Source organism: Poecilia reticulata, linkage group LG23, assembly GCF_000633615.1.
Source record: "Poecilia reticulata strain Guanapo linkage group LG23, Guppy_female_1.0+MT, whole genome shotgun sequence".
NCBI lineage: Eukaryota > Metazoa > Chordata > Actinopteri > Cyprinodontiformes > Poeciliidae > Poecilia > Poecilia reticulata.
The window spans coordinates 9991692-10006413 of record NC_024353.1 but is presented as its reverse complement, the minus strand read 5'-3'; the positions used below and the strand labels follow the sequence as shown (position 1 = coordinate 10006413).

The 14722-nt window shown below is 40.7% G+C and overlaps 1 protein-coding gene across 9 annotated transcripts in view; it reads left to right on the top strand.

The window, feature by feature from the left end:
* Window positions 1-14722, top strand: part of cald1a (caldesmon 1a) — a 134452-nt gene that overhangs the window by 103529 nt on the left and 16201 nt on the right. For 6 of the 9 annotated variants that reach the window (XR_532756.2, XR_532757.2, XM_017302820.1 and 3 more), the window contains exons 2-6: window positions 1090-1175; window positions 11390-11527; window positions 13281-13683; window positions 14037-14069; window positions 14178-14288. Coding sequence is in view for 7 of the 9 variants with exons in the window: in XM_017302820.1 (XP_017158309.1) it covers window positions 1099-1175; window positions 11390-11527; window positions 13281-13683; window positions 14037-14069; window positions 14178-14288 (762 nt within the window). In the remaining 2 variants the exon portion in view is untranslated. Of the gene's footprint in view, window positions 1-819; window positions 1000-1089; window positions 1176-11389; window positions 11528-13280; window positions 13684-14036; window positions 14070-14177; window positions 14289-14722 lie in introns of those variants that run through there. The other 3 variants (XM_008401061.2, XM_008401063.2, XM_008401064.2) reach the window with 3 other exon arrangements.

The window sequence follows — 14722 nt, the reverse complement described above, 5'->3', positions numbered from 1 at the left end:
GTGTAGTATTTAAACATGAAAAGGAAGCACTATCTGGGCCGGTGCTTGCATGAATTGAAAACAACTCTGGCAAATACGTTTAAAAAGCCTTTAAAATAAATGTAAAATATTCATGTTTTATTTTAGGAATGCATTGCTGTTAATGGATTCCTTCTCTTTTCCCTTTAAATGAACTTAGCATATCAAACATGCTAATTTAACTTAGCTTCTAGCGACTCAGTGGCTACCTTTAAAGACCAACTAAAAACATATTTTAAAACATGTCTTTGCTTATATTTTTGTGTATTTAGTTGTTTTTTTTAAGCGTTTGTAATTTTTTTCTTTAATGGTGCTGTATATATAAAGTTTTACTGATTTTTTTTTAAAGTCAGGAAATAACTACAAGAAAATATATGTAATACCACGGCCTGTCACAATAATAAATTTAGCTGGATTATAACTTGTCCCAGAAATGATTGTGATAATCAATAATGTTATTTTGAGACTGCTTTCTAGTAAAATGTAATGCAAGAAAACATTCTTAGAGGTCAATAAAATGTACATTTTAATGAATGTTTAAAACAGCAACTGGAAGACATTGTAAATATCCAAAATAAATTAAGAAAACAAGCGAAATGACAAACTGAATCATGAAGAATTTGTAAGCAGAATTGATGCTGTACAAACATGAGACCGATGTGAGTCTGAAGTTTTGTCATCCAGTTTTTGGAAGAAAGTGAGAGAAAAATGATAAAAAATGGAAATTATTGAACTTTTTTTAATTCATCATGCAATTAATTGATTTATTGCTTAATGCAACAGGCATACTAAGATCTACAATCTTTTTTTCTAAATTTCCATAACAACAATCAGACATTTTTTACATGGGTAACTGCAGTAGAACAATAGTTGGAGCAGAACCACGTCCAAAACATACGGGACACTGACTGGAGCTGCGGCCCTCTGCTGTTGAGGTTTTTGTACATCTTTTTTCTTTTTCCAGTGGTGCCAATAAATGAGGTCAGAGCTGTAAATGAATGCTTTTCCGTCCTGCTTCCTGTCCAGAAAGCGAGCAAATGAACATATCTGTGTTTGATGATGTCTCCGCAGAGCACCATCATGGAGGACATGGACTTTGAGCGGCGCCGGGAGCTGAGGAGGCAGAAGCGGGAGGAGATGCGCCTGGAGGCTGAACGGTGAGACGCGTCCTGGGTTGTCTCTTTTAATATATGTATTTTTATTCAGGCGTGGTTGTTAATTCTCTGCACACCACCTCTGATGCTCACGCCAAGTTAGGGGAGGACGTTAGCCAGGAGCCGGGTCTTTTAAAAACATCACTCAGCAGATATTGGCTTTCCCTAAAGCAGGCAGGAAGAAGAAAGGCTTGATAAGAAATCTGATACGCTCTGTGATGACCTTTAATGTTCAATCGTGCCCTGCCTCCCTGTTTCCAATTTTCTCTCCCAGATACTATGGCCTTTTGAACCCTCTTTTATTTAGTGGAAGAAACTGATTAAACTAAAGTTGGCTTCTGCAAATTGATTCAGCCACAACACGCTAAAGTGGACTAATCAAAACGATAGTTAAAAGGCGTTTTTATTACGAGGGTTTTATACAGAGTGCGACAAGAAAGCGTTTAGACTCTTATTTTTTTTTTTAGTTTTCTAAAAGGTCTCTTCATCTTTAGCGCTAAGGAAGAGTCTGATTTGGATGCAGATAACCATCCAAGGTCACTTGCTGCTTAGAAGCCTTTATATTAGAACCAGCATCACTTATGGAAAACAAAGTGACACCGGGTTGAACTCTACAGAACGCTTTGATGAATTTTCTCTGAAAATTCGTTCTGAGGCATTGTGAATATGCGAGTTGTGTTTTTTTTTTTTTTTTTTTTTTGTAAAGAGTGAGGCCAGCCGCTCAAGGTGAAATTGTTTATGTGCAAAGGAAAATCTGCAGTACACTTGAGGTAACATGTAAGGCACAGTCATTTCAAATTGGTGCTAAAATTAAATCTACTTTGCACCTGATAAAATGTAATGTTTTGGTATTGGTTTGAATTTAGGGCTACATTTTTATAATTAGATTTAAATCTGACCAAAGCTGCTTTACTGCTTTAATAATGGTCTTTGGCCATTTAAGTCTGCAAAAGAACTACTTCCTTTTTTGCTTCAAAATAAGAGTCACAAGCGTAGATTAAAGGATGTCCTGTGCAAAATAATGCTGTGAATTAAAACAACAACAACTAGATATGGCCTTTAAGATGGACTTCACTTAAATGAAAACGCATGATCAACACTTTTACTTCTCCACAGAGACTAAATACTGCATTGCTGACATGCTAGTTGCTAACGCTGTGCCAATTATATGATACCAACCTAATTTTTCATATTTAGGTGTTTCTGTGGGTGGAAAAGCCTGTTTCATGCAACCTTTGAGGTCCTTAAAAAAAAGTGCCAGCTAACTTTCTGCCTACCAACATGGACAGAGAGATGTCCTACTACTTTAAATTACTTTTTAAAAATTACTTTACTTGAGCATTTGTAAACTTTAGCAATCAGATATCAAACAATGTATCCTTGGAGAGCTTGTTGTAGTGGTAAGATGGGCTCCTTATGTATGATTACAGTCGTCAAGGCTTCTGCACTTGGTTTTCTGCCTGTTTTCATTTGGACAGCTGTGAATAAAAGCCAGATGTTTTAACCTTGATCAGCTATTGCTAATTTAGTTGTTGCATAAGAGGATAAAATATGTCTGAATCAAAATATGTTGATGTTGGATTTTCTAGAGACGCAGTGCGCTTGTGTTTGGTTTTCCTCGGCGAAGGTAAGCCGGGATCGCTCTGAAAGCCGAAAACGATGGCGAGGATAGCGCTCCTCATTCAATTACAGGTTTTTAGATTCAAGATCTCTACAACCACTTTTTGTCTGTTATGCAGAAGTAATGTCTTAAGGGCCTCTTTTAATTTCCACCTCTTAGACTTTCATGCCTCATTTCCTCAGATGCACTCTTAATAGCTGATTTAAGTGAAGTTTAATGGTTTCACAGCTCCCTGCCCCCCTTCTCACAGTACACTGCTTGGAATTATTTATACATTTTTCAAGTGTTTATGTTTATAGAGGAGATGGAGTTGGACAGAAAAAGCAGACTAAAAGAAAAGGCAACGGAAGAGATCAAAAGGGTCAACTGTGAGAAAACGTTGAAGCTTTTTGGGAATTCATTTATACTTTGTCCATGATTTTATGTATCAGGCAACACAGATCTCTTGTTGGTGTTTTTTCTGACAATACATTAAAGCAAGCCATATTTATAGTGTTGTTGTAAAGTATTTTCCCCTTACTTAGTTCCAACAGATTTGTCTTAGATCATCAAACTAATCTTATTATTCCACAGTGTTAACAAAAATGCAGTTATCAAATGATTTCATTTATTATGAGGAGGAAAAAAGCTGCACTTAACCTCGCCCTGTGTGGAAATCTACCCATACGCTAAGGCTATAAATGTTGCTGAAAATGTGCTATATAAATAAAATTGCCTTACCTTACACCTGTTCAATTAGAGAATCGGGAAATTATATGACATGAGATGGAAGAGACGCCAAAAAGCAACTTATCAGGTCCCAATTTAAAGAATTCATGAGCAGATAAGAAATGGTTACTGACATCTATTGCGTGTCTGGAAAATGTTAGAAAGCATTTTTTTAAGGCTTTACGGCTGAAATAAACCACACCAGGAGCCACGAATGGATAAAAATGGATGAGTGACGAACCATCCAAGGAGACGCTAGGCTGCCTAAATTATTCCCAGAGCACATCAAGGGACACGTTCAGGAGGTCAAAACAGAACCAAGTACGACGTCTAGAGTAAGATCGGTGTTCGTGGGGTAGACATGCAGGGTGATAACCGCACCTGAAAACAAAATAAAAAAGAATGTAAACCCTCATCTTGATCTTGATGAGCTCCAAGACTTTCTGCAACATCTTGAGTGAGCTGACGAGACAGAAGCAAAACGTTTTGGGAAGTGTGTGTCCCCGTTGCATTTGGTGTGAAATTACACACTTTCAAAGAACCACAAACAGATTGAGGTGCTGAGGCAGAAACTTAAACAGGCATTTTATTCTGAAAAATTAAAAGGCAGAGTGGGCCATAGTTTCTCCTCAGAGATCTAAACAGCCACTGCCAGTCTTTCCAAACCCTAGATGCCAGTTGTTTCTCTGAAGGATGGCACAAACAGTTTTTAGCTTTTTTTTCACCTGAAATAAATTAAATAATTATTTGGAAACTGTATTTTTTTTCCCCCTGCTTACTCAGGGAATTGGTACCAATTGGGAATAAAATTGGTTTGATGATGACAAAAGGTAAAAACAAATCAGTAGGGAGGCATTTCAGCTCCGAGTTTCTGTGAGGAAGAATGTGGGGCCATGTAATGGTGCCTGTAGGGATGCTAAACTCCTGGCTATTATGTGTTTACTGGCCAGCTCTCCATTTACTACATGCTTGGTCACTGCTATTGTCTGTGCGGTAGAGTGTGAATAGTAGTGTGGTCAGTGGGTGTTTGCATGCTGCACTCGATCATGTTGTGCTTTGTGTGGGGCGAGTTCCTGCGTGGAGTAGATTTTCACTCTGCGTGTTTCACCTCCAGAGGTGATGAAAGCTTGACAAGCTCCGTTCAAGATTTTTTTTTTTTTTTTTTTTTATGTTAAATCCATGTTTTGTTATGTATGGCGTGGAAGACAGGCAGCCAAGTCTTCCCTGTTCTGTTTCGCATCAGCCTCCGTTGGTCGTATGGAAGTCGTTGCTGAGACAGAGGTGCACGGAGGGCTTTGATTTACTTCTCAGGTTTATTCAATAAAGCCACAGACGTCCGCATATTATTCCTCAAAGCTTTCTCACACGCTCGTGTTCTTCAATTCCCCAATCAATGCTACTCATCAGTGCCGGAGTATGTTTCCCTTCAGCGAGAAACACTCAGACAGGAATGTCTCCAAAGAGCTCATAGACATGGAATTTTCTCATTCGATTCTGAAACCATGCAGCTTTGACTGAAACTGGTCTTTCTTTGTGTAGAAGCATACGCGAGTCAACAAAAAGTTAATAATCGTCAAATTAAGTTTACAAACTTTTCTGGAGTCTGGCAGAATTTTAACTTTGCTGTACAGACAGCTAGTTTGTGATGTTTAGATGTATAGTTTTTTTAAATAAAGCTGTTCATTTTCTGGTTACTTATTCTGTTGCTTGTATGTTAAACCTGTTTTTAACAAATTTTTGGGTGAAAACCACAAAACTACTTGTTGTTAATTTTTCAACATGTTTAGCTAGCAAAGCTACTCATTAGCTTTGTGCTAACAAGTCAGCTAATTGTTATATATCTTTGCAAAATTTTCTTACTTATAGCATATGAAAGTAGTCGTTTTTCTCAAGCTTTTCTGGTGTTGTCTTGGATTTATTTTTCATTCGCGTTGGCAAAGGAAAAAATATTAGCTTTTCATTAGCTAGCTATTTGCTTTTAACCTGGTTGAGTTCTGTGTTACAAAATAGTGGCACATGTTCTGCTAAAAGTAAAAATAACTGATTTTCAACAAATGTTGGATAAGATGCTATATCTTATTTATAAAACCTGGTTTTTTGTTTTTTCTTTTAGTTTTTGTAATGAAGTGTGCCAGCATTAGCTTAATTTTCAGACATTTCAAGCTAAAACAAACTAGCTGGTAGCTTTATGCTAGGCTAAAAGGAAGGGTAGATTGAAGCTTTGTGGAAAATCTTTACATAAAAATAGAGAAAAGGTTTAATAATAATCACAAATGTCCAATAATGTCGTGTTGCCACAGTCCAGATGTTAGATCTTCATGGACTATGATGTCAAAGACTGTTTGAAATCCTGAAAGATGTGCAAACTTGTACTGGAGAAGAGTGGCAGATAGTCATACTCTCTGATAAATCTTTCTTCCAATGGTTTAGAATACCCACAATTTTTATTTTTATTTTTTTGGAGAATAAAAGACTAGGGATACCTTGAGTCCTACAATGTGTTAACAGAGACGCACCCTGATGGAATCCACATGTTGGATTTCTTCAAATTCAAGGGAGCACAGTTGCTCATAATTCTGCTGAAGAACAATTCGTTGAAGGGGAGGAGGGACCAAAACTTACTCCAATAAGCGTTTTTCTTTTTTGAAAAGTCATTTTCTAGCAATATGAGGCAGCTTGTCTCAAGACAGTTTTAGTGAAGCGTCTCAATGATCACACGTCTGAAATGAGAAAACGCTGAACTATTCCTTCATCTTCTCACCATTCAGATGCGGCTTTCTTTCTGCTGACCTAGTCCTACCCTTTCCTCTTCATTCTTTACGCCTCTCCTGACACTCCCCTCGAGAGACCAGGAAGTGCTGAGGAAATAACACCCATCCCCTGTGAATGAGCCATGTCAAACAGTCCCCACCCTGGCTGAACACCACTCCAAACATGAGCCGATCGTGCTTCGTAAACCTTCGACTTCTGACAGGAACACCGACAGACACGGACACATGGAAACCTTCCGTGGACGGAGAGGTTGCTGCCTTGCTTTTTAACCCTCGCGTGCCAAATCTTAACCTGCTGGACCCTTTTGAAAGCTTTCAGTAATTCAGGAATTTATTGTGACGTTTTTCTGTGAGTAGGAATAAATGCGTCTGGGTGGGACTTTGTATCAGCTAACGTTGTGTATCTTTGGAGGGATGCAGGGAAGGGTGGACTGTGGTCCTGTGGGCCGGCGGTAGGAAGGGAAATGATCCAGGGAGACCAGCGTGGGAATGGGTCAGCATTTCTGACAGCCCAGTCCAAGCCCCCGCCCTTCACTCCCCTCCCAACCCCTCTACCATCCTTAATTCCTCTACCCCGCTCGTCCCTGCAGCCTTTCTCTCTTCACTTTCCTCCCTCGCATCGCTCTGTCCCACTGTTGCCACGGAGGCTTTAAGAACCCCTTTCCCATGGGCATTTCCCAAATTATTTTCACTGACATTTCTGGGATATTTTCTTGTAATGATAATATTTGGACATTTTTCTCCCTAATAAGCTCACTGATGGCGATGCTATGTCTGCAGACAGTTGATTTTTTTAAAGCTCACTCAGACCTATGCTGTATTGCCTTATATTTTGAGCTGTAAACTCATGTCAAACTGCTGTGTCTTGAACTTTTTTGTTATGTTAGAAAAAGCTTAATGTATTTTTTTTTTTTTTTTTTTTTTAGGATTTCACGTGAACATAAAGTTGTGCATATTTGTGGAGCGGAAGGGAAATAAAATCATTTTTCCTTCCACGTAACAATATCGCGCTGCAAAGTGTTGACACATCATAAAAGTTCCACTCGCAGAACTCGACTGTAACGTCGACAAAATGTAGGAGAAGTTCAAGAGGTGTGAATACTTCTCGCTATAAATATGTAAGATGTCACCTTGTGGTCTCGAATGTTGTTTCCTTTACATTCCATGTTTGGTCTCCCTAGAAACGGACATCTGTTGAAGGCAAACGCACTTGGCTGCAGCTTTTAACCGTGGCTGCACATCATTTTGTACAGGAAAAGTTGGCCGTGATAAAATCTGCAGATTACTCCTTTTTCCATTATTGTGCACACCCTTTCCTTCCCGTTTTTCATTTCCCGCTTCTCCTTTTTGTCCCTGCTCCCCGTTTCGCCTGCTCTCTTGTCCTCTGCTCCCACCTCATATTTCTGTCAGTATGCTGATAGAGTTTGGGGCCCAGGTACGGAAGGAGGCGGTGGGAAGGGGGGGGATATTAAATCAGAGCTTTGCTTAGTGCATGCGTCTCCAGCCAAGGCTGTGATTGACGGGAATGCTAATTCAGCTTTTAGGAGTTTGTTCTTCTCTCCTACTGGGGGAATCTTTAACCCTGAGATCGTCGTCGTCATCGCAGCCACCAAGGACCCTTTTGTTCCATATTTAGCCCGTGTCTTTCCCTCTTTCTCATGACATTCGGTGCCGTTTCTGGGGCGGACCGGTCCCATGGGAGCTACGCCGGTTGTTTCACAACCTTTTTTTTTTTTTGTCTATAAAAACATCACGTTGCCATTGCATTTTAAATGAAGGTTAATGTGCTTTCTATTAAAGGGGAGTATAGTTAGAGGACATTATTTAGAAAAGCATATACATTACTCTTTTGAATTGTGGCTGATGTAAGTGCACTGGACAGTTTTATGAATTTGTTAGGCTTTTCCTACAGAGAAACATAATAAAATGTAAAATATTTCCTAATATTCTCAATTCAACCAATGTAACTAACTGCTAATGTCATGAGAAAATAGGTTTCCTTACAGTCATGAGGGGAAAAAAACTAAGTAAGCTTAGACCGACTTCTTTTGGATTTAAGAGGAAAAAAGGAACATCCAGTAGCTGCTAATCAATTGCACTTGATTTATGGCTCAACAGCAAGTGTGACCACATTTTGGAAGCCTGCTAATCAGTAATGAAATGGAGGATTCCTCTGTGTAAATACAATGCCAAAGCAGGAAGACATCAGCATTACTGCATCCTCAAAGATGCAACTGCTGCTGCCCGTCAGTCTGGGAACAGGTTATAAATCCGTTTACCAAACAGTCGAACTCTTGTCTTCCTACAGGGGGAAAATAGTATTCTTGATCCGCTGATCTGAAGCATAAATACTTGCTAATACAATATGAAGCTGGAAAGACATCAGCAATGACTTCAGAGCAGCAAGTGTTACTCCCTACCAATATGGGAAGAATGTCGGGCTGTTTCCAGGTTATTTCAAGTCTCTCCTTCGTTGGTGAAAAAGATTATTCCCAGATTGTTGGGCTAAGAGATACAGATGTGTATTAACACAAAAAAAGAACTGCTTTCTGGATAAGGGGGGAAAAAAGGACATAACTGCATGACTTGGGGTTTACCAAGCTGCATCTGAACAAACCAGAAGATTGCTCGAACACATCCTAGTTTGGCTCCAAAGCACTTTGTCGTATTGGCTGAAGCCTGAACCATATCAGCTCAAACACCTTCCGTGATCATAAGAGATTAGAACGACGGCAAATTTAGCATTTTGTTTTTTTTACTTTTCTTCCAGCAATTCTTGTAATTAAGTCAGTTTCAAACCCCAAAGTTCCCCGATTTAAAGAATCGCACAAGTAAAGCGCTGCCTGACATCACCGACGTCACCGTCCCACAGGCCTCGTATGGGCGTCAGCAGATTTATCGGCGCTGTTATGACAACACGGTCCATGTGGGAGCAAAATTGGAGCCAGAGCCAGAGAGACGGGTAGCAGCCAAACGGGGCGAAATGAAGGGAAAAGTTGTTCACAAGCTGTAAAACTTTGCATAAACCAGAGCAGCTTTGGCTCCGCTCACCACACATGTTGCAATTAACATGCAGAGGCATGCTTCGCTGGCTGACCTCAAGAAGCTGCGCTGCGATCTGCGGTAGCTGGGGCATGTGGTTCGCGGTGGGAGTGTAAAGGTCAGCCAGGGCAACGGCGACGAAGCGTGGAACTCTGTTCATAAACGTGAGGTGGCCCGATTTCAACCAGAAGTCCTAAAGTTTAAAGGGATAAAAAAAAAAAAAAACACCAAAATGATGACTTTGATGTCGGGCATCCATATTTAAGAGGTAGTTTGGTATCGGAGGTACTTGGAATTGCAGCAACTTCCATGTAAACTGCTTATTGTAGCTCACGTTCAGTTGCACCTTCCTAGATTCCCCAAGCCGACTCTGGCCCCAGACGAAGGCCTGGACTTGTTGCTTTTCATCACATCAAAGTTACATTTAAATTTGCTTTAAAAGGAAATAGACTGTGAACTTTTTTTATTACCTTTTTATGATGTCTTGTTGATGCAGGGCATTAAATAGATGTAACCACAGTGTTGTTCTTTGCCTTTTTTTTTCTTTTACATCCTTGGTAATGTCTGGGCATTATAGTAAGTAGAGCAAGAAGGTTGTAAAACCTAATTCAAAATCCAGATGTTTGCCCGTGTCTGAGACTCGACCTGCTCTGGCCGTTATCGCATCCGCTGGAGGCTTGACCAGATATACCTCCAGGTGGAAAATCGGCAGCAGCTTTTGAGCAGCTGCTGTTGTTTTTTGTTGAGTTTGAAGCAGTAAAACGCCTTTGATTTTTATTGCCTGCACTACCCGCCGCTTAATCGGCACACTTGTTGAGAAAACGGTGTGAAATTTAGAGAAATTTGAGATTAAATAATAAAAAACGATCTAAGAGTTGAAAACATTTTTAAATAAACTGATTTTTTTTCTCCCCTTTTTACAAAATTACCAGTTTCACTACTGTTAATAAATTTCAATAAAATAAGTACAACTGAAGCACTGTTAAGTTAAAGATGCACCAAGAAATCAACTCATGATCAGAATTGACTTTTTCCCCCTTCTGCCTGCCTTTTCTGGTTTTCAAAAAATCTGATTTTTTTTTTTTTTTTGATCAGTAAACTACGTCATGCAACACTCTTCGGTGCGGAAGTTGTTCCAGAAGGATTAGCTGATTTTTTTCTGGAACATATCACCAGGGAGTGATCCTAACTAGATGCCTGAAACCGCTACAAGTCCGACTTACTGCCGTCAATGTTGACCAGGTTCTGATGGTGGTCACACTGGAACCTGACAGCACATATAAAGGGGTCTCCAAGTTCATAAAACACTTGTGAACTGGTTGGGTGAACTTCCATGCACCTTTAGGATCCTGCTAAGGGTTTTCCATGGCCTGGATGAAAACCAGAGTATTCCCAGGCTCACCATTCCAGTTCAATTAAAGATTAAATAACGTGACGCTTTTAGCATGCAGATAAGTGCACCCCTTGCAAAAATATACAAGACTTGCTGTAATTGAATTAATGTACCTTTGACATACACGTCTATAGTTACTGGCTCATTCCCGTCATGTCAGCACAAAAGAACAACTTTTCTCTTGATTTTATTTCAACTTTTCGTTTAATTTTGTTCATGTTCGAGAATCCCGATTCCTGGTTTTAATGCGTTTCTCAAAGAATTAACTGTTAAGATCGCTTATAATTTAGACCAGATCTGGACAATCCCGAAACACTTTCATGGCTCTCTCTTATCCGCAGCCAAGCGAGGTCTCAGGCTGACTTTTTATCGCTCGTGAAAACTGCAGCCTCGATAAGAAGTATTAGATGTCTCACAGCTGACAGGTCAGCGTGATAAGAGAAAAGGAGCGGGGCAGGGGGTGTGAGGGAAAAAAAAAACCCCGAAGCAAATCCATCAGCTCTGGTCACTGTGGTGATTACAGTCCAATTTAAAGAATCATTCACTTTGAAGTTTCTGACTTGGAGGTTTAATTGAAGAAGGGAAGAAGGGTTGAAAGTTGGCTTAAGAGGACAAAAAACAAAGAAGAAAATGTCCTTTTGTCCTCTCACTTGGCTTTTCTTCTTCTTCTCGCTGCCCTCAGCATGCTCAGGAACGATGACGACGAGGAGGAGGCGGCCCGGGAGAGGAGGCGCAGGGCGCGTCAGGAGAGGCTGAGGAACCGGGAGAGCGAGGAGCCCAGCAGCCAGCCGGACGGCACCATCATGACCAACAGCCACAGGTGACGCTCGCACTGAAACGCGACTGTATGAACTTCTTGGGTCCCGGTGTCGCTGTTAAATTAGAGCTGGAAATAAAAACGCAAATTATAGCAAACGGTTCTGCTCTCCCTCAGCAGGGGGGACTTACTGTGAAGTTTCCTGCTGGTACAGAGTTCAGCTTTTTAAGCCACAAACTAGTGTAGCTGAGTAAATGGCGCTTCTTCATCTCAAATGAAATGTCGATGACCTAGATAGGGAATAAAGCAAGCAGCAAATTGGGAGGACTTCCTTTCTAGAAAGAAAAAATGCATGCTTGGTGTTTCAGTAATGTATGATCTCATCTGAAAAATAGCCAAAAAAGAAAAAATCCATTGCGTTGCAATGGTTGTTTGATGAATCGTCTTTGCAACAGTGGAAGTGGTGGGATGAACCGACATCCAGAAATACAAACGTCGCTTTGTGGTCATGAATGTTTCCTCCCTTTGGGCTCGGAGATACATCCTGGGCTGGTCAAACAACAAGGGGACTGTGCCCGAGGACGCAGAGACGCGACCAAGCAATAAACCATTGTTGATTGTTTGCCAGACGTTTTAGGCCAGAGCAGTTTGAGTCACGCTGGTTTGAGTGAGGTCGGAGGATATACACTTTCAGACGGTCTGTTTGTGTGTTGGCTTAAGATTGATTACGCGGATGTAGGTATTTGTTTTGGACGTAGGTGTGTAAATGTAAAGTAGTGATTTATTGTGTCCTACCTGCAGTCACGGCAATCTCAGTTTTGGGGGGGGGGGGTGGATTTAATATTCCCTTTGGGAAGTGAAGCTAAGCGCTAACCGGAGCAGGGTTTCCATTCAGGAATTCATTTGCAACCTTAAATAAGTTTGAGTTTAATCATTAGCTCTATTAATTGTTATATATTTTATAAATGTATATTTTAAATGCTTATAGCTGCTGTTTAATTGAAAAGTGTCCGTATTTCCACGTTTACTCGCTAAAACTCTACTATTTAATCCATCCTGCCACAAATCTGGTATTCCTTCAGAATTACAATTATAAAAAGTAACTACAAAAATGGGACAGATTCATAATTAATAATTACATAAGCCAAATACTGATGAAAATCTTGATTTCCATCACTGTTCATTTCGGTGTTAAAAACCTAACTAATTTTAAAAACACTGTAATAAAAAAATAACAAAAAAAGTTAGCTTATGAAAAAATGTCCCTGTTTACTTCACTGATGCACAAACTTCTTTTATTGCAAATTTTTATATAACAGACCACACCACTCTACGAAAACTCAACAAACCCATTTTCTCTCAATTCTTGTGCATCCTATCAGAGTTGCCCTGACCCCATAACTGTTCGATTTTGACCTTTTGCTGAAAGGTTGAAGGACTGAGAGGAAATTGTAAACGGTGTGCAATGAAAAACATTTTTCATCTACTTCGCATTATTTGGCAGCTATGCTAAGAATGTTATGTATTTTGATGTGCTTTGTGTTTTTTTTTTTTTTTTTTAGTTTCTCCAGATCTCCATTATAAGCACATTGATTTACTTTTCAGTCCATATTTTTGGTATAAGATGCTTGAAAATAACGTATCTTAAATGTAATCTTCATTAATAACAAACACAGTAAAATAAATACAACAACAAAAAAATAGCAAAAACTGTAAAGTGTCCTATAAATACGTTGTCTGAACAGCCGCCGCCTTCTCTGACCTAACGTAAAGATCCCCCGCAGTGAAACGGTTTGTCCTCTTCCTCTCCCCGTAGCGTGACAGAGTCCGTCTCTGTGAGCAGCTCCTACGGCGGCGGCGGGGACGACGAGGAGCAGGCCTTGCAGGAGCGCATGGCCAAGCGCGAGGAGAGGCGGCAAAGGCGCATGAAGGAGGCGCTGGAGAGGCAGAAGCAGCTGGAACCCGCCGGCGACGGCGTCGGCCCGGAGAAGAACAGCACAGAGGAGGAACGGCCCTCCCGGCGCAGCCGCCGTTACCGTGACACCGTGGAGGACGAGGAGAAGACTGAGAGTAGCAGCTCGAGGCGGGAGGTGAGAGAGCAAGAGGAACCTAGAGAGGAGGAAGAGGAGCCTGCTCCTGAGAGAGAGGAAGAGGAGGAAGAGGAGGAGAAAGTTGAAGTTGTGGAACCCAAACCAAGAAGGTCTAATCTGAGAGAACAGGTCAGTCATGGTCATCCCTCTTGTAGTTTTCAGGCATTAACACCACCTTTTTAACATTACAACATAATTTATTGTGATTTTATGTGATAGTTGTGGATAATTGTGAAGCAGAAGGACTTTTTAAAACTCTGCTGAAGAAATTGATGATTGTAAATCTTGTAGACAGCTGGTGGCATTGGATCTATTTCCAGGTGCCAGATTAAGGTTTGTCCGGTTTTATTTTTAAATCATGAGCATCTATCATATAAAATCCCAATAAAACACATTGAAATTTGTGGAAAATTCAGAAAAGTTCAGGGGTCAAATGACTTTCTGCTGACAAATACCTGCAAACACGATGCTTGTCTCTGCAGGCATCAGCAGAGGAGACTGTAATGCAACACAAGGTATGCCAGCCAAGACCCTTGGAGATTTCTCTTTTTTTTTTTTAGCACAAATCCTTGAGCGAATCCCAGATTTGTGCTTCAAAGAACTGCTGTAATCCCTTTTCTTAGGATCTCATTGAAGACGAAACCCATTCGGTAGTCAGTGAGAGTTCAAGTCAGGCCAAGTCAGCAAACTCCGAGGCTGAGGAGGATTCAGTAGCATCAGGGGAGGCTGAAGAGGTACCTGAGGATGATTATGTAGATATCCCAACAGAGAGCAAGAGTTTATTACTAAATGACATTGAAGAGGACTTTGAGGTATCTGAGATACAGCAATCAGAGGATAATGAGGTATCATACATGCGGTAAGAACTCCAGTGTAGGTGTGCTGCACCGCTTCAAACGAAAGATGTTCCTGGGTAACTTCAGCGTCACAATCAGACCTCTTGAGGAGTTCGGTAAAGAGCAAAGAAAAAAATGTGGTGTGATTAACCGAGCGGGACGCTGAAATTACCCGAGCACCTGGTGAATGTGGCGTGGTCCGCACCGTAACCGAGGCAACTCCGTTACGTTCCACAGAGTGGTGGTCACTGTGTTCCTTCTGCAACTCTTCCACTTCGACAACTCGTCACGTTTCAGTCACGTCTTATTTGGATTTTGCTCACAATCGACCC